Source organism: Lepisma saccharinum, chromosome 17 (genome assembly GCF_977018435.1).
Source record: "Lepisma saccharinum chromosome 17, izLepSacc3.1, whole genome shotgun sequence".
Classification (NCBI taxonomy): domain Eukaryota; kingdom Metazoa; phylum Arthropoda; class Insecta; order Zygentoma; family Lepismatidae; genus Lepisma; species Lepisma saccharinum.
This window is the reverse complement of record NC_139245.1, coordinates 14,068,046-14,089,199: the sequence shown is the minus strand read 5'-3', so window position 1 is coordinate 14,089,199 and position 21,154 is coordinate 14,068,046. Positions and strand designations below refer to the sequence as shown.

The 21,154-nt window shown below is 37.8% G+C and overlaps 1 protein-coding gene across 4 annotated transcripts in view; it reads left to right on the top strand.

The window, feature by feature from the left end:
- LOC146001535 (queuosine 5'-phosphate N-glycosylase/hydrolase) overlaps nt 1–14,311 on the top strand; it is a 100,406-nt gene extending 86,095 nt beyond the window's left edge. For all 4 annotated transcript variants that reach the window (XM_083138963.1, XM_083138965.1, XM_083138964.1 and 1 more), the window contains exons 3-7: nt 1,164–1,391; nt 7,409–7,682; nt 11,073–11,187; nt 11,963–12,033; nt 14,037–14,311. In XM_083138963.1, coding sequence (XP_082995089.1) covers nt 1,164–1,391; nt 7,409–7,682; nt 11,073–11,187; nt 11,963–12,033; nt 14,037–14,269 — 921 coding nt within the window. In that variant the 3' untranslated portion in view covers nt 14,270–14,311. The remainder of the gene's footprint in view (nt 1–1,163; nt 1,392–7,408; nt 7,683–11,072; nt 11,188–11,962; nt 12,034–14,036) is intronic.
- Nucleotides 14,312–21,154: the final 6,843 nt, after the last annotated feature.

Here is a 21,154-nt window from a genome sequence, read left to right as displayed (position 1 = left end):
TGAAGTCGACGTCCTCGTTGCCTGAATTTCCTTCTTCTATTGATGTATCAAATGTACAATTTTTGGGAGCTTTCGGCACAGGTAGGTAGCTCTTCACTATGAGGCACTGGGCACCTTGCTGATTCCAAATTAGGATATCGGATGTGATGTTTTGATATTGAAGAGAAGCCATCTGTCAAACAAAAGTAACAGTCACTTACGTGGTCTTTGGGCTCCCTCCAAACCATTGGTACGGCAAATTTTAGCCCACTTCGCTTTCCTTGCATCCAGTTTCGCAAGTTCCTGGAACAAGAATTGCAGCAGATAGCCTATGTGGTGCCCATCGCTTATCTTGATCGCCTACTCGGCATCCAAAATACAGTTCATATGCTTTTTTGACAACAGGGGTAAGGCTACGTCTTTGACTTTTCATCGTCAGTTCACCACATATATAACAAAATGAATCAGGGTTATTCTTACACTGACGGGACATTATGATCCACCTAACGAAGTCTCCTTTTCATACACACCTCACTAACAGAAATTGGATAGGACAAGACAGATGGGAGTGCTTGTTCGTCAGTGGTGCCAGCACGGTGTTTGTTATGTAAAAAATTTATCACTAGATGATCCAGCAAAACGTTTCTATTTGTAACAATGCGAACTGATAGCGATATCATTTTTATCAAGCGCTGGAATAAAACCCAGTTAAAAACAGTTAAAGGAATTTATAATTGTTTAAACGTAATTAATAGACATACTGTATAAGGATGGCATTTTTGAAAAAACTGTACGTGATACGAAGAAATTAATTACAGATTCGTGTTTTGCATGCAAAAATACATTAGAAAAACATATTTTTAAGCAGAGGACAAATTTCGTGTTGTACAGTGTAATTAATAAAAATATACACTCCTCACAAAAAGTTGGTAGTTACATTAGACAATAGGTGAACGCAACAACACATGATATCTGTCTGGTGGACGTTCTCGTCTTTTCGCCGACATGTCATCCTGCCTATCACCTATTGCCTAATATAATTAAATTCCAAACTTTTTGTGAGCAGTGTATATTTACTTACCAAACATGTCAGTAATTCCAACAATGTGAACAGTTCTTCCCTATGTTACTCAACATAGGGCTATGTTTGTCACTATAAATTTAATTGTTATCTTCTGTTTCAGATTGCAGGAAGGTTAAAGAATAAAACTCTATCTGTTGATGGATTTTCTCAACATGAACTTCACCCGCAGAAAGCCGATGAGGCAGCTGTTGACTTCATCTTCGTCACTGACACTTTGAATTTCTGCTTCTGGACTCCTAGTGGGAAAAATAAGTGGGAAGTTTCTTGGAACGGGAAGAAATATACTGGTTACTTCAGTTTTGTTGCTGCCCTCAACAGGGCTATTGCAGTAAGTTTCCATGTATTAAGCAATATGCTTTATGGTTTGGTGGCATTGTAAAACTTTAAGCTGTTTGTACACGATCAAATGACTAATGAACAAGTCGTTGAATTGAACTCTAAAATCAACAATTGAAAGTCGTTGAACAGCGTTCCTATTGGAAATCTTGAATGGTCTGAAATTTCTCACGTACACGATCAAAGAAAAATTGGACAAATTCACATTTTACCAAAATGTGGCAGTGTGTATGGCACAAAAACAAATAAATAGACTAGCTATTAGTTGTAACAAAAATAGCAATTTTATTTCCAAAGGATGATGTAGGCCATATTAGAAACTCAAACAAGTGTGATGTTGATGTATTTTCTCGGTATTAATAGTCTAAATGTAATCCGAGACACCAGAAAAAAGAATGTGAACACAAAACTATTTTATATAAAAATCTCATTTCCACAGATATACAGATACAGTAAAACCTCGTTAATCCGAACTAATGGGGGGGATAAGTTGACCGGTTTAACGAAAGTTTGGATTAACTGAAATAACCTAAAAGAACAGAAGAAAGTGCATTATAACTCAGTTTATAGCAACAAAACATGTTTATTATGGTGTATTTAAAGGGCATAGGCCTAAATACACTATACAGTACAGTACAAAGTCTGCGGGAAACAGAATTTCATCAGTGGTTGACTGCCTTTTCTTTGGGAAGTTCTCTTGTTGACTTCTAGACACATCTTAAACATTGCATTCTGCTTTTTTTTCACCTGTCTGGCTTATCGGGGTTTATTTTAACGAGGTTTTTCTGTAGTTGTTTCTTCCAATTTAAGATCAACACAAAATATTATGTTTTAAGGTTGGTTGTTGAATATATTTTGTTATCACATTACTCACTGTAGTAGAAATATACATAATTTTTTGTTGTAAATAAACAGAAACGAGAATGTTCCCCTGCTCCTCCTTTCCTTTCTCGCAAGTTACAGACACATGTTTACACGTTCCATGTCACTTTCTTTTCACCACAGAATAGAAATGAAAAGCATTCTGTATCCCAATGACTCTTTTCAATAATAGATTTCAATAGCATGTGCATTGATTGGTTGACGGTCAAGCTTGGATGGCATTATTTAGAACTGTTCCTAAATAGAAATTCTTGACCTAACCTAGCATCCAATGAGAAAAATGACGTGGTCTCTGACGTCATTTCCTTTCAAGCATTCAATTCAATGACTTGTTTCTGATTTTTAGACATTTCTCATATATTCTGGGATCAATAATGGAAAGTAAATTTTAGTAAGAAATAATGACTATTAAAATATACACAGTGGGCCATTTATAAATGATTGCTTGATGGGTGTTCTTTGCGACTAGCCAAAAGTGACAGAAAAGCATTTATTTAAATATTAAATAAATTAATCCATAAGCATAAAAAGTAATAGTTTGATTATGTCTAGGTATGTTGATAAATATATAGTTAGGTTTAAATTAGTCGTCAACCACTGGATCTTATGAGATCCTGTAGTTTCCTCAGATCAGCATCTTTAAATTAATTTGGTAAGTGCTGATGTACATTGGTATGTTGCATTTTGAACACTGAAAACTTCCAAATTAATACCAGGTGTGCCGGTTTAATTCTTAATTGATACGAAAGAAAACAAGTGTATCTGGGGAGAAAGGTAATAAATGCTTTATTCAAAGTATGCACCATCGCTAGCTATACAATTATACCCATCTGTCCATCAAATTGTGGATGCCCTTCCAGAAAAATCGTTCACATTTTGAGATGATCCAGTGAGCAAGCCATTGTTCGACATGTTCATAATTGTTGAAGTGTTGCTGGGAAAGTGAGTGACACATCGATGAAAACAAGTGGTAGTCCGAAGAGGCTAAGTCTGGTGAGTATGGCGTGTGAAGCAAGAATTCCCAGCCAAGTGCAGAAATGATGTGTCTGACGCCTTTCACTGTGTGTGATGAGGCGTTGTCGTGCTGCAAAATCACTTTTCCGTGTCTTGTCGCCCAATCTGGGTGCTTTTCGATCAATGCATGGTTCAAATTGATGAGTTGTTGATGGTAGCATACGGCATTCACTGTTTCACCTGGTTTCAGAAGCTCATGGTACACCACACCCTTCTGATCACACAAAATGCACAGCATTATCTTCCTTCTGAAGCGATTCGGTTTTGCTGGGTTCTCAAAGTAGATCCATTTTTCGTCCCCAGTCACTATCCGATACAAGAAAGACTTTCTTTCATGCCGAGAAAGCAACACTTCAACAACCATTTTTTGCTTTTCCATTGTCTGTTGTTCAGATGATGTGGTACCCATTTTCCTGCCTTCTGGATATTTCCCATGGCATGAAGATGATCAGATATGGTTTGGCGACCAACATTTAACTTCTCTGCCAGTTGTTGTTGCGTTTGCGTTTCGTCTTCATCAAACAGTGCTTGCAATTTTGTGTCTTGGAATTTTTTCGGCTGGCCCAGGTGATCTTTGTCTTTCAAGTCGAAATCACCACTTTTGAATCGTTGAAACCAACACACACACTCATCTTGCGTTGGGACATTGTCACCGTACGTTTCCCAGATTCCCACAAACCCAATATCACGATCACTTGCACTCGGTTGCACATCCATGGCATTTTGACAGGTACTGTCCTGGCAACACACGACGTAACAGTTGGGACTGTGCACCAACCCTTGCTTTCAGCGCCATCCGGCGACGAAATTAATTATTATTAACAGGCACACCTGGTACTAGTATCGCAGTTTCTTTGTTGCAAGTACAGCACCTTGAATAACGTAGTGTGGAAAACAGCACAGTTCTGCACGCTCTGGCTGGTTCCACTCGAAAATGATCCGCTAGAGGCGCTGGTGTTGAACCCGGTGCTTGGTATTTGTTTGCTTATAATGGAAGTAAATGGAGTTTTCGCTGCAACGTCTGATTATTTTACATGAAGCATTTCTATGAATGTGATAATTGGTATGATATTTGGTACAGTGGTCGCGAAGATATTAACGAACATTCTAGACAGTCGACCACGTCCTGTTGTCATACTTTCGTTAATAATTCGGGAGAAAAAATACGCGTGGAATGCTCTTGGCAACTAAATTTTTGTGTATGAATTAGGTTCATTATTATTATCATCGTCATTTCTTTTAAAAATATATACACTAAAGCATTTGTATTTTTGATATTTACTGTATCTTTTCTTCCGCTTTAAACTAATCGCGGCGATGATGATAATGATGATTGCATGAAACGACAAGGGGAACCCCACAAAACTTTCTTAGTGCCATCGACATGAGTGTAAGGAAACTTTCAAACCAATGGGACAAGCGACACTGGATGTTCACACTGTCACACTAGTGACACACACTTCCAGACTGTAAAATAGCATTCATTGCACATGAGGGTCCAAACAGCAAACGACACGTTCATATGGCGTATTCGCGTGCTGCTTGTTACTTCGGTCGGAAAGCTCCTTAAAGGAAGGGTGCTCAGACCGAAGCGACGCGCTACAGGTTCAGTTTCCAACTAAGTGACACGCGACATGGTGGCTTCAGTCTATTGGCAAGCGTTCGCTGCTAATTATGCGAACAACAGATAGGCGACACGAAAAACTGCACATTACAACAACAGATCTAGGCGACACGATAAGTCACACGTGTCGCTTTGTCGCTTCTCCGTCGCTCAAACTGGGCCATTTCCTCAATAGCTTGCAACATGTTGCCGTGGTTTGTTGTTCGCGCATGCGCGATGCAATGAGTGTCTTGCTTTAGGGAGATTGCGCACCAAAGCGACAAGGGGCACGCGACACTTATCGCTTGATGATTTCACCAACCGAACGCTGGCCTGTGCTTCCCGTCATGCCGCTACGATGTGAAATGTTGCTCTTGATTGGCTCGTTTCCAAGCAACATGTGTCGCTTCGGTGTGAAAGTTGCCTTGGACCGAAGGACCCGTGTCGCTTTGGTGTGAAATCCTCGTATCGTTTGTCGCGTGTCGCTTTGGTCTAAAATCTCCTTGAGGAAACGGTGCAGTCAGAGCTTGTGTCCCTACGGTTCGAACGGCTGCATTGATTACGGACTGCTCACTTCCAAGCGACACTTGTGGTTTGTCGCCTTGGTATGAATTATCTCTCAGGATACTATTTATATTCTAATAACATAGAAAAATAAAACTCTAGTACACAATCCAACACCTGACGTCCAGGATCACTTTGCGATGTTTCTTCTTGTGTTACACATGCTATTTATTTATTAATTTTATTTTACTTTTCTTTCCAAATTAATGTCATTTCGTGACTGCAAATCACTCCACAAATATAACTATTTCCATCAATTCATGTACCGCCTTTCAAGACAAACAAATCTACATAATATATTCCAAAAACTAACAAAGCCGCATTACTGTCATAAGAAAATTAGCACCGAGATTGATCGCACTGCCATCTATGTTTCTCATCCATCTGGGGAACCAGTTTCTTGGGTCGTTTTCGACACTACGTTATTCAAGGCACTGTAGTTGCAAGAGTGGAAGTAACACTCAGTTATAGTTTGGTTTAACTGAATAGGGATATTAGTGAATTTTGAGATGTCTACACCAGGTCCACCCAGGGTAGATTCCTTCATAGTCCACACAAAAAGTGTTTTGTCAAAGAAGTATACTTCATATATTATCTAAATTTCTAGGTATTTATACCTGAGGTTTTACTATCGAAATCCCCCTCCTTTTGATTACAAAATTATCGCATCATAATATAGTTACATTAGTTGAAATTATTTGTACATATGTTCAATGAATGTTACAAATTTTTAAACTTATTATACATTTTTTCTTTTAGCTTGTTTTGTAAATAAGAAATTTTAATTTATAAATTGGAGCCACAAGTTAATTACATTCAGGTTAGTTACTTCCTTACAATTGAGCGCTGATTCGCGGAACACTTGAAAATGTCCAAACAGTTACGTAATATCTAGCACTATACACTTCTCAGTGTTATATTTGTTACAGAGCCGTAACAAAGGCATGAACGTAAAGCATGAACTTTTCATTGTGTTCGTTCTTTTATACATTTTATCACTTTACCATTAATCCACGCTGTCACAATCGTATAAAGTCTTAAAGGGGGATCGTTGATGGGCTATGACAGCCTTTAGCCACTTGCTTGCTTAGTGAGAGGAACGTTGTAAGAAAAAGGGGGTAGCTCTGAAGAGCAACGTCGAGGCACAAACTGCAAGGGGACTAGCCCCGTAAATAAGAATACACGGACATATATTTAAAAAAACACTACCTTTGACTGAACAGGCAGGGGGAAGAAAGACATAAGGAATGTTCGTTACCTGAAGTTCTGCGGTGATCTCTTCTCCGCTGGTCCTCGTTGTGACGTGACCCTACTCTGTAAGAAAACGGATGAGGGAGCAACTCCAGGCTCCAAACTCTGTACTTTCGTAGACCGATAATCTAAACAATATCTTTAACTTCCCAATCGTTCGTTCGCTCCTTTTTCTAAATTTGGGTTCAATTCATGTCTGCGGCGTGATACGCAATTAACATACTACATAAAATAAGACATGTACCAATAAATGACCGTTCATTACAATTGTAACAGGAATTCAAATTTCATATATTTTAGGGATGGGACCGATTAATCGGTATCGGCCGATATAGGTGTATCGGTTTATCGGTAAAATTACCGATTATTTTACCGATCCGATATATCGATAAATATCTGATAGTTTAGTGCAAAATTCTGCCATTTTTGTTGTAATTTTTATGGATAATCTCCATGCCCTACTTTTTTAAAAAGTAAATGTCTAAATATGCAATTTCTCTTGCACTGCAGTCACTTTGAAACACACATTTTTAAGGAGGTCAACGAACCTTTCAGGTTCTTCCAGGACCATTTCTAATTTTATATCGGATCGGTAGAATATCGGTTATCGGTATCGGTAAATTTTATATCGGTACTTTATCGGTATCGGCCAAAATTTCATATCGTCCCATCTCTAATATATTTATTTATTTTAGGCAGGTATTCCAATCACAGATCCAAAATTCTATTCCAAAATCACCAGGAAGGAGCTAGAGGACATTCTGAAGTCAGACACAGAAGTGCCATGTCCATTGATTGACGAGAGGCTGAAGTGTTTGCATGAAGTAGGCAAAGTGCTTCTGGAGAAATTCAATGGTTCCTTTGTAAATTGTGTTAAGGAAAGTAACCAGTCATCCCAAAAGTTACTGTCATTGATTGTAAACAATTTTCAGTGCTTTAGAGATGAGGCAGATTATGGTGGGCAAAGAGGTAAGCACATTGTTATTTTGTACGTTGTTTATTCCTTCTGGCACATTTGACTAACTTCCCAGGTTTATCTTGTAAAGTTCAGCCCTGTAAATTACAGGGTGATTATAAAGTACCATGACATTTTTGGGAAATCTGCGACTAATAACAAAATAAATGGTACTGCAGTACAGAAGAGACACCAAAACACAAAATTAACACATGACCTCAGTCAATTTCAAAACAAGTGTCCCAACGTTTGTGGACCTGTGAACTGTCATAATTGTCGAATATGGGGCAATGAGCCGCCCAATGATACCATTGAATGGCAAAGAGACACTCCGAAAGTAAATGTCTGGCTCGGCATGACCAAACAAAAAGTCTATGGGCCATTCATGTTTGTGGAACAAATAATGGAGGCACTTACCTCGACATGTTACAACTGTTCCTAGATCCACAGTTGTTGGATGATGGTATCCTTGGTACAGTGGTCTTCCAACAAGACTGTGCACCACCCCACTTCACAACCATCGTTCAAGAGTACCTCACCACCTTTCCCAACAGGTGGATAGGAAGAGGATCTCTTCGTATGTGGGCATCCCGTTCACCTTCCCTTACCCCATTGGATTTCTTTGCTTGGGGTTTTATCAAAGAGCAGGTCTACAAAACTAAGGTTGCCAATCTCACAGTGCTGAAAGAACGCATACGAAATGCATGCGAGATGATCACTCCGGCTATGTTGGAGAAGGTGTTTAATGCTACCTTGTCCCATTGGGACACTTGTTTTGAAATTGATGGAGGTTATGTGGAAAAATGTTAATTTTGTGGAGGTCATGTCGAAAAGCATTAATTTTGTGTTTTGGTGTATCTTCTGTACTGCAGTACCATTTATTTTGTTATTAGTCGCTGATTTCCCAAAAATGTCATGGAACTTTATAATCACCCTGTATTATTAGTACAGTAGTAGTATTTATTAAGTTGGAGGTGATATTTCATGTTTTTTGCAATTTTCAGAACCTGAACAGAGATGTAATAAATGAAGGGCGTGGGGTAAAACATGGTAATGTTACATAAAAAGAACCACCCTTCAATTTCCGCGTGTTATTGCCATGTCATGCAATTTGCATTGGGCTCATTGGACATTTCGGAAATTGTTTAACACAACACGAAAACAATTTATCTACAGTTTAGCTTCTAATAAACTTTCCTTAATAAACTTAATAATGACCAAAATGTCACTTACATGTTTTACCCTCAAGTCCTTCAAGTAACTCCAGATCAGGTGCAGTTACACTATAGCCCAAAATGTTTTTTTTTTTTTTTTACCTGTCTTAGAACTCACCGTACTCGTTTACAGGTGTCAGCAGTGGTGGTGATGGGGGGGGGGGGGGGGCAGTTTCTCTTCCTCCACATTTTGCCATGCACCATGCTAATTTTATGTACCAAGGGAAATTAAACTGTCCTTGCCCTCCCCCCCACTGACCTTTTTCACCTTACACCTCTTAATTAATTAATTTATAGCCTTGAGTAAATCACATTTGGTCTAAGCTGTTACTGTTCCCATCTTGCCAAACGTTACCCTTTGTATCAGAAACCATGCTGCATTGTTGTTCTCAACCTCTTGTTGAAAGACACACTATGAATTAGGTACAAGAAAATACACTAACCACTCCCATGTAAAAAATTCCAAACTAAACTTCTTTAATAAGAAATATCAAGTGAAGAATAAAGTGCCAACAGTATGTGCATAAGTGCTGCTTCTCTGCTTTCCATTCCCTCATATCTAAAATATGACATTTTCCTCATTTCTAATTTTCACAGGAACTATTGAGCAGTTGCTAGGGTGGGAAAGAGAACGGGTTGGACCAAATTCAGTTTAGTTTGCATATAAAAATGTTTTGGCAGCCCTGGTCCACCCTGATATTTAATCATAGCTGCATTCTTTAGTTCTACAAATTAATAATACACAAAGCTTTTAGAAATTAAGTTATCCATTGACTAGACCTTGTTATTTGTTATCAATCAGTACCAGGTGGTGAGATATTCTAGCAGGACAACTAACAAGCTATACTTCCACAGATATGTGATTTTTTGTTTCTTGTAGAAATGGGTATTCCTTTTTTTTCTGTTTCCTCAATTTTACATTACCATTCTGCCTCTTTAGATTAATTCTAGCTTACCCATTCCGTATGAGAAACTCGCTTAGCTGAGGGGGGGGGGGAGCTCACAGGCCCACACTTTTTTATCATTTAAATTCAAGAAACCATTTTGTAATTGAATCACTGCTTCCTTTCCCTCCGAGTCAGTGTTGCCAACTTAGCACTCTTGGAGTCAGATCTGGTTCTTTCGTGCATTTGTTTGCCTGTGAACTGGGTGGCTCGCCCCCGTGCCTCACTATGATACCATCACTGGTTCCGGCCTACATAGACCAACTTTTGCCATGACTATACATTTTGCATGATACGTGATATTGTTATATTGGCTGCATCGCCCCATCCCCTCTTATATCCGCAGCTACTTTTTTTTATAACGCCATGTTGACGTGCAATGGGCATAATATTGTTATCAGGGAATCCTTTATTTTCGATTTCGTACGACCATGAGATGGGTGATACCGCAGGATCTAGGTGGTGAAAACTAAGAATAAATTGTCATCAATTTAGAGTTAATGGTAATAGCAGCACCCCACCCTTTTGACAACTAACATTACTCTAGGAAGCACTTCGTAAATCTAGCTCCTTGAAAGTCAGTTTTAACTCCATTTAAGGTGAAATTTAGATATTTTATGCGCACCAGGTTTGGCAATACTTCCAGAAGGCAAGGAGAAATTCATTGGGCATATGGGAGTATTTTTTGATTTGTTATCTTGGGAGTATCAAACATCCGATGGAATAGAGAATGATATCAACGGGAAGAGGGCAGTTTGAAGAAGTGATTGGCTAGCAGAAAAGTCGAAGCTCCCATTTGATTAGCCGTAACTTGATGTTGATTCCCCATAAGCAATACATGGGATTTTGAAAATTCTTATTCGTCATGTTTTTTTACAGGTTGTATCTAGCTTAATAATCAACTTTGAAAAACGCTTCGACCTGCCACATGTGGAGAAATTCATACTCTCTTGTACCCCCATGTTTTTCTTCAGTAGCATTGCCCATTCCGACGATATTCAGATAAATGCACATATGTATCTCCTCGCCTTAATGCTTTTTTGATTGTAGGAGACACAGTATTCACTAGTAACAGTCATTATATTTGATACACAGGTGTTTTACTTAAGGTAAAATTTGCCATTTAAGTTAATATACATGTAAGACTTGTCATCTCAGGTTATAGAATTTGAATAAAAATATTTTTTTTTAATGTGAATTACATGTAGTATATTGTAATTTTAATTATTTTTTTAAAATATTTCAGTGTCATTTTACAAGAGAGCTCAAATCCTAATTGGTGACATATGGTCGTGTTTCAGAGGCAAAGATTTGGGTTACTTTTCTGACATTGAGACAATAACAATGTTTGCAGATTACAGGTAATTGTAGTTTAACTTACATATATTCATTTCTAGTGAAGAGATTTGTCAAATTTGTGAAAAATACAGACACTAATGGTTTAATTTTTCTGTATCTTAAGTAGCTGATTTAAAATTAATAGTGAGACTTGGACAATGACAGAAAGAGACAAAAGAAAATGCAGGCAGTGGAGATGAAATTTTTAAGGAATATATTGGGGAAGACTAGAAGGGATAGAATAAGGAATGAGGAGATACAACAGACAGTGGTTGCTTTCTGCAAAAATGAGCAAATAGTAATTATGAATGGGAGGTTCAAACAAATCTCAAACATAAGTTCTACAACATGTACTGTATATGCATAAAATTAGTGGTGTTTTTATATTCTATAAGCCAACCTCCATAGTAAATGTTAGCACAGAACACTATCATACCAGGGCTCCTGAGTTTAAATCTCGGTTTAGTCGTGAGTGTTCTTTGTTCTTCATCAATTCATTGTATCATCACTCATCCTCTTTGTTGCAATTAGACAAGCAGCAGAAAAGCAACGTTAAATAACAAAAATCAAGTCAAATCAAATCAAATATCCTATTAATTAATTATGACATTCTTACTATTTTCTGTAGAGAATTTTGTCAGATTTTTACTAGCCATTGTAACACAAATGAAGGTATAAGTTATATAGAACAGTTTACCATAATGAATACTGAAAATTGAGGTATACATATGTGTATATATCTGTGCATATGTGTGGTAACTAATTAAATAATTTTTCTTCTCTCGCTTCCACATGAAGAATCCCACAAGTTTTGATCCATTTTGGAGCAATGGAATATAGTTCGGAATTGATGAAGAAGCTAAAAGAAGGTAATTATTATCGTTGACAAAATTCAGTTAATGGACAATGACGGCAGATGAAAGTTTTTTTAGAAAATTTGCAAAGGAGTGATTGTGGAATTCTGATGAATGGATTACAAGAATAAGTGACAATATTTTACAAGTCATATATCAATAAGTATGATTAAAGCTAGTGAGTTTCTTCTCCCTCTCCACTGGTTAACAGAAAAGAAATAGCCCCCCCCCCCCCCCCAAGACACAAATATCACTATTACCCTGCTCTTTCCTTCACCTGTGATATCGATGTTGATGGAAGTTTTAATCTTCTCTTCCATGCTGTTGAATCTTTTAGCAGTTTAAGGTAAGGCTGTAATAGTTTCAGTAGGACAGTAGAAAATATTAACCTATTTTCTGTGATTGGTGAATTCCAGGAACTGGTAATTCTGATTGAAATGAGCAAGAATCAAGTTAGTACGAGGGCTGCTGGAAAAGTTTCTGCAATCAATATGAAAATGGACATGTGGAATTCTGGGAATGGCTTTATTGTTTTTCATAGTATTCACCCTTAAGATCGATACACTTTTGCCTCCGCTCAAACCAATTTTGAAACATTTTTTCCACTCTGAAGCTGATACCTCAGAAACCGCTGTTCGGAATGCGTCAACAGCTGCGTCAGGCGACACAAATCGCTCACCACGCATCTTAATTTTCATGTGTGGGAACAAAAAGAAATCATTAGGTGATAAATCAGGCGAGTACTGACAATGAGTCATTAATTCGACATTTTTACTTGACAAAAATCAACAGTTTGGTGTGCTGAGTGGGAACTGGCATTGTCGTGGTGAAGAATAATGCGACGATTTGGGTTTGTTTTATGCAATTTATTGATGACCTCTGGCAAAAAATTGATGTATACCATTCAGCATTTAGAGTCCTTCGATCTTCTAAAGCTATTGTTACCACATGTCCAGTGTAACCGAAGAAACAAGCACTCATCGAACAAACCACTTTTGTTGGTTTTGGCTCACTTTGAAACACCCAAACAGTGGATTGCTGTTCAGTTTCGGGTTTGTATGAATAGATCCAAGTTTCATCAAGGGTCTTCCCCATGGCCCAGTGGTAGCGTCATTGCCTTGTAATCAAGGGGTCCCGGGTTCGATCCCCGGTGGAGGCACAAGTGGTTCGGATCTTACTTTAAACTGTAGGTCCAGTCCTGATTAGCCTTACTGTGCATAAAGTGGACTTAAAACACCAACTCAAACCAAACCAAGATTCATCCCCTGTAATGATGTAGTACACGAAATTTGACTTGCCTCGGTTGAATGTTTTGAGCATTTCTTTACACCAATTTACACAAGCCTGTTTTTGAGCTTCGGTCAAGTTGTGTGGGATCCAACGGCTTGAAAGTTTCTGTACGTTCAGATGACCTTGCAAAATCGTATATATTGCTTTCATGTCAATGTTCAAGGATGCCTGAATCTTATGGTATGTCACATGCCGATCTCTCTCTCAATCATTTCACACACAGCTTCAACATTACTGGCAACAACAGACGTGGATGGACGATCTTCACGAAATTCATCACTGAGAAATATGCGATAACGCTGTAATTCGGAAAATCAATTGTACACAGTCCTATTGGATGGTGCTTCATCCCCAAGAGCCACACAAAGTCACTCGATGCATTGTTTCAGTGTTAAACTACATTTGAAATCATAAAAAATCATTGCCCGAAAGTGTTCACAAGAAATTTCCATTTCTGACACGAAACTATTACTTCAACATAAAAAAGGTCTATTCTTCCAATTTTTATAATAGTGGAACACTAGCACCACTGTTGGTGGTAGTTTGCAGAGACTTTTGTAGCAGGCCTCATATTGTGGATATAATTAAAGTATTAAAGAAAAAAAATATTAGAAAAAGTTGTAATAATGCATACGCTAAAGGGACGGTCAGATAATGCAGTGCTTCATATCTCACACACAACAGATGACAAGAGTTTAGTAGCGAATAATAACATTTGATCTTTTCAGATACCCTCCTAGAAAGTGGCAGCCCAGAAGAGGTGGAAATTCGTGGTTGTTCAATACAGGCAGTTGAATTAGTGACAGGTGAAATCAAGAGAATGAGTGAGTCAGATGAAGAATTGAAGAAGCTACTGTGCAATTCAATCATCATTGACCAATTTCTTTGGGACTATCGCAGAACCTATGCCAGTGAATTAGAATCAATTCCATACCACAAAGTGTTGGGCATATATTACTAAGAAAAATGGGTATTCTTAAAAAAAAAACATTGTTTGCATATGTATAGGAAAATAAGATATATATATATATATATATATATATATATATATATATATATATTCTTGTGTGCTTAGCTTTTTTAACTGAGTTAAAATAATATAATAATTCATTCAATAAAAAGGCGTTATTTAGAAGCTGTTTCTTGTTTTTGTTAAAAACCTCTAAAAATATGTATAGTTTCACTGACAAACTATAAATTCAGCATCAAATATTGTCAGCATGTACACAAAAAAGCAAGTGGTGTGGCTAATTCCCAGCAGAAGACAATAGTGATCACACATACATTTACTAAAGAACATACATATGATATCCCTAGATATACAATGGTTCAAAAGATTTTTTTTTCTTGTGTTTCAGACAGGACAATGATTTGAGAATCTTGTGACTGGTTAAACAGAAAAAACATTAATAGTGTACATACAAAACACTGGTAGTAGAGATAAGTGTATAATTCTGATATACAGTAATGGGACACATCAGAATGGGCTAGAATTTTAGGAGAACAATGTTCAACACAATGTTAGCCTTCAGCAGCATTTATTTTTCACCAAAATGACCCAATCGACCACTGGTTTAGCAAAACACATCAGACACAACAACATGATGCAGCAACTATAACTCACATAACAGCCATCAGTGTAACAATGCAGTTCAAGCCTGCCAAGCTGAATGGTATCGGTGATTATGAAAATTAATAGCTGAAAAGTCCCCCCCCCCCCTTTTTCTATATCATCAGGATGTTTTATTTGTGTTTCTTTTCTCCATTGTTATTTGTTTTGAATGGTTTCCTACTTCTCGAGTACCCTGTATTATTTCCTTTAATGATGTTTCTTTTCACTTAATTTTTAAACATGTTATTAAAATTCTTGTAGTGGGAAAAAAAACTACATTTTCTTTATTTCTGCTGAAAATGAATCTCGTAACGACATGGCTTTCAAGTGAGATATCAATATTCCAAGGATTGCTGGAATGTTTTCTTATTGTCTGGTTCACATTGCCCCAGGAGTAGAACAAGCCGCATTGGTAGGAAATTTTATGGGAAAAATAAATTTCGTTATTTGCAACAAATAGTGTAAAATTGATAATATTCTACAGTTTTCATTATGTGTATTAATGCAATGTATGAAATCTTAAAATCGCATAAACCGACTTGGTTCCCAGTTAATTTCCAAAAGAACTCTAAACCAAAGTCCACACTGTAAGTTGCAAACTAGGTTCTTTTCTTAGAAGAATAAAAATATATGAGTTTCAAACAACAATTACGCTTATCATTTGTAAGGAGTCTCTTTCATGTCTATGTATTCTTACAGATATAAGATATACATTACAATGGCACCTCAATTTTGTTTTTCAGGGGACCAAGCTGAAAAAATGTAAAATGCATGAAAAGTAAAATCTACAGAAATTTTTGTAACATTTTGCTATGTTGGAACCATCAAGATTGAATGTATATTTCGGGAAAATGTAAAATCGAGGTTCCACTGTACTTCTCTCTTGTGATCCTCGAGCAATGCTAAACCATAGGACTACCAGGGATTTCCAAAGCATTTGATACTGCCCCCATTGCGGATTAAGATAGTTGATTAATCGATTTGGGGTTATTTTACTTCACTTCTCTGCTACTTTTGGTTAATCTCCGTGAGTGATGATATGGTGAAATTGATGAAGGGACACTCGCAAAGAACACCAATGTCCAGGCCAGGATTCGAATCCAGAACCCGTGGCATCAAAGCATGCTTTGCTAACCACTCCTCCACTGATAAGAAGTTTCAGTGAGTAAATGCCATAGTGACTTCATTATTGACCTATAGGTACTATTGATTGTTCCAGACAAACGACAATTGTTTCCAAAATGCAAGAAAGGCTGGAGCTTCATGGCGTTTGTTAATGATGTGGGAGCAGAGCCCCTCAAATAATTTTGCTTAAGAGGATCTAATGTATTATTTTGCTTCTCTTGTAAAGTTTACTTTGAATTGTGAAATATGAACTTAACTTTAAATAAGCATTTGAAATGTTGTAGACCATCAACTTTGGGGGGCTGAGACCGCTAAACCTGCAACTTGGGGGGGGGGGGGGGCTATGAACGGAGACAGCAAAACACATGACTTATTACTAGAGCCCGGAAGTTTGGCAAAATGCCTCTTTTTATCTACTGCATATATTGATAAAAAAATTTCCGGATATACGTTTTTTATGTTGTTTCGAATGTTTTAGAAGCCTTTTCATTTTGCCTATTTGGGACCCCACTGCCTATTTTTAATTATAATGCCTTTTGTTGCCTTTTTCAATGAAATTTGAACATTTTTTAAAAAAAATGTGTAAATAAATTAATTTTCTCCCAAAAAACGTTGTTGGCATTTATTTTTCTTCCGTTTATTATGTGAATAATTTTCGCCTTATTTAAGTAATATTGAACTCATGCATGTTTCAACATTTCTGAAGGAGAAAAGTGTGTTTAAAAAAAAATAGTATTTCATGCTGAGTTTAGTTATTGCCTTTCCGTTAACATGTCCTTGTGAATGATTGACTGCTGAAAACCTGTTGCAGAACACCTGCACAATTACGTCATCACGTCCAGCATTCGTGTCAGGAGGTTATTGACAAGAAACAGCACTAATGCCCAAGGGCCTTTGCATGGATTCCAAAATCAAGTTCTCTATCTTTAGGTTAGTTCTGCACTTTGGAAGGAAAGGATCGTGTAGTTGTCATCATGCTGAAATTTAGTGTGCTATTAAGTGGTAAGTTACATGGTTACGTGCATGAATTTGGTGAAAGCACATTTTTGACAGATGGTACTATTCTTCTCTGCAAGATATGTGAATAAACATTCAACCATGAGAAAAAATACTTTATATCTCAGCATGTGTCAAAAGCAAAACGTAAATCTGCAGTTGCCAAAAAGGTTGGACAGAAGAAGATATCCCTAATTTCAACAGTGGGCACTTCATCCAACAGGCAATCTCAGTTTTCTCTTGAACTGTGCAAAGGGATACCTTTCTGGAAAGTGGAAAACAAGTCACTGAGGAAATTCCTGGAGAAATACACTAAAGAAACGGTGCCGTCGGAATCTATGCTGCGGAAAACATATTTAAGCATCTGCTACGAAGAAGCTCTGCAAAGAATTCGTGCTGAAGTTGGTGGAAAGAAGGTTTGGATTTATAAACAGATGAAAGTACTGACGCTATGGGACGCTGAATAGCCAACGTCATCATATGAACTATGGAACCAACATGCGGAGAATCCTCGTCATTTCTTCTCACGTCAGAACAACTAGAGAGAGCCAATGGTTCGTCAATAGCTCAGTTATTCTCAAATTCCCTACTTCTGCTCTGGCCAGATGGTGTACATCATGATGACATGTTACTTTTTATCAGTGATGCAGGTCCCTATATAAAGAAGGCTGCCATAGCATTGAAAATTCTCTTCCCGAACATGCTTCATATCACATGTGTAGCCCACGCAATGCACAGAATCGCCGAAAAAGTTAGAGTGTTGCACCCAGAAGTGGCCAGGTTGATTTCGAACACAAAGAAGATATTTCTGAAATCTCCCTCTCGAACCCGAACATTTCAGGAAGTTGCACCTGAGCTTAGTTTACCTCCGCAACCAGTCTTGACGAGATGGGGAACCTGGATATTAGCAGCTATATATTATACTAACCACCTTGAAAAAAATCAGTGAGGTGAACGATGCTCTTCCAGAAAATGAAGCGGCTTCAATTCGTGAAGTGAAAAAACTCCTGTGCTATTCAGAACTGAAGAATGAACTGTCGTTTATTTTTGCACATTATGGTGCATTGCCAGAGACAATTACAAAGCTAGAAAAAAGAGGTGAGACTTTTGTAGCATCCATGAAAATCTTCGAGGAATCTATGCAGCAGATGATGGAAGTGTCAGGAGAAAAGGGGTCAGCTGTTGCGGAAAAGTGCAAATGATGACTTGAAACAATTGAAAACAATTTGTGATATTCTAAAAGGTGAAAATGCTGTTATCGAAATGAGTCCAGCTACATTTGCTTGTTTTATGTATGCTTCATTAACATTTTGCCAGAAATTATAGATAAAAGTAAGTGACTTTCAAATGTGCCTTTTTCAGTTTATTTTGCCTTTTTTCCCATTTTTAGTGCGTATTTTCCACATTATAAATGCCTTTTTGCCTGCCTATTTTAACGAAAATAAATGTCTGAACTTCCGGGCTCTACTTATTACTATATACTAAGTATATTATTATGAGTATTGTTAATATTTTTACTAAAAATAGTTTTGAAATAACGAGGTGATATGACAATTATACCAGTATGTTGTTTAGTGAATTCTGAACAATTTGAGGTCGTAAACACGACTTTCAGGCAATATTGATATGTATGATATTTAGTTATCCTCGAAATCTCTTCCTCTAGTCCAAAGAATGAGGTGAAAGTAATTCTGAAGTCTTTGAGTTTATTTAACACTGGCTTGCAGTAAAGTATGCAAGGAAAGCTTATGAAAAGTCTGTATTGCGAAAGCGGGAACATCTATGATCAAAGGCATTATTGCTAAAGCACTGCATGCTATGTGTTTTTTTATTATTGCAAAATTAAATTTAAAAAGTAAAATATTGTAGCAAGAACAAAAAAGTAAAACTATTTTCCTGCAATTTGTGTTAACATTTATGTAAATAATTAAATAAAACTGTTAAATATTGTAAATATTCGTTATTTTTATGGGTACGTCAACACTAAGGTTATTTGCACCGGTCACATGTCCGTTCTTTACAAGTCTGTTGCGGACATTAAAACACACCCATGCCCTCGCCGGGACTCAAACCCGAGACCTCCAGATCAAAGCGAGTTGAGTCGACCACCCAACACGCTCGGCTACCGAGGCCGGCATAAAACAGTTATGTTGGACTCTTAATGTAAATACATAGCCTACTTTTCAATAAAAATGTTAATTGTTATGTAAGAAACAAATGAGCATACACACGTTTTTCATGTTACATTTCATTTGCATGAGGAATATAATAGCTGCTTAAAAACTGCTATACGTAATTTTTATTTTTAAAAAAGGGAGGGAGGGAGTCATTCATTCATTTATTTCAGTGATCAGAGCCCCCCCAATAATTTTGACAAGTCGGTGCCCCTGGGCTGTAGTATAAATCTTCCTCTTAACTGTTGTTATGATTAATTGCAACTATCTCACATGTGAATTGATAGCATAATAAGGGAAATTATAAAATCCAGTAAGTAGTCCTCACTATATGCAAATATGCGGATGATGTGGATTAATGTACAGTAGGAGGGGAGAGACGAGCTGTGGCATAAAATATTGAGAACCATACTATAGCCTTGCAACTTGCAAGTTAAGTCCCGATATGTGCAGATCGCTGCGGAGCACTTCCTATTACGTCATCCTTCCCACCATTCTTCTACGTACTGGTCTGGCTTTGAAACTACGAGTGGTGCCAACTCATCAAAATTAAGCTAAAACAAATATGACAAACTAATCTACTGTGTAGATTGTCGGTGCCGGCTCATATCAGTTTATCAGTGGTTCATTTGATTTAATCTGGTCTTTAAAAATGCGAGCGGTGCGCGGATCGTAAACTGTAGTATTACGCACGCGCGTTAACGTTTATAACGAAGATAAACTACTGGGAGAATGACTTCATTTTCTGAATGCAACATCGAGCAGTGGCCTGGTTTTCTTTTAAAGCTGAGTGGGGTGGGGGTTCTTTTGTTTATCGTACAACAATCGCTAGGAGAAGGCAATCTGATGCTTGCCTGTGTTCTTTTTTAAAGCACTGAAATGTTCTTGCTCTTTACTCTTGGCTGCATATTTTTGAAATGCAAAAATCAAATCATGCCGGGCCAACGAAATCCACAATCTGCTCTGGAAAGCCTCTTAGAGAACAGGCCAGAGAAATTGTTTACAATGTTGCAACATATTTGCGAAATCAGGAGTTAAGCGCCACCACGGGAGTATCTAAATGGATGGTTTCTCAAGTTTTAAAAGAATTGGATTGGATTGATTTGTTGTTTTAAGTCCACTTTATGCACAGTAAGGCTAATGGATACTGGACGTACAGTTTAAAGTGGGATCCGAACCACTATGTGCCTCCACCGGGAATCGAACCCGGGATCCCTTGATTACAAGACGACGATGCTACCACGCACTGCGCCATTGGGGAGTTCAAGCTTTGAAAGAAGGAAAAGAGTCGTTGGCGAAAGGTGAGCTGAAATTCTGTACTCCGACAGGTAGAAAACAGCCCAGGAAAAAGCGAATACAAATTTCGTTGAAAATCCTCTGACCATTCCCCTCCCTCCAGATTGCAACACTGCGAACCAACGTCGCTCCGAAAAGTAGAGTGGTGTAATGTGGTGAGAGCTGCGCAACAGCCATTTGCATCATCTAGTTTTTAAATTTGTCAAGTTATAGGTTGGAGAACGAGAAGGGTTTCTTTGAAAAAAAAACGAGTGTTGAGCAGGTGGTATTTTATGGGGAGGCAGTCAATTACCACTACAATACCAAAGAAAAATTAATGTATGTACTAAGAAATCATTTATTTATGGAGATTGTGTTTCTTGTTGGAGGGGGGAGGCGGTAGGGTCCAACTTTCGCAATTCTATCCCCCCCCGGTTGTTTGATCATGAGTTCCTTTGTAGGGAAATGCAACAACAGAGGGTCACTGCCAGTAGCGTGCCCAGGAATTTCGAAAGGAAGGGGTGGGGTTATGTATACTTTCTTTAGTAGTCAATGCCCTTGATGTTCTTTATTAAGTTATACTGAGCCAAAGGGGGGCGGGTTATGACCCCCTTCTTTGGAAAGCTACTGGTCAATGCCATAAAGGCGGTTACCGCGCCGGATA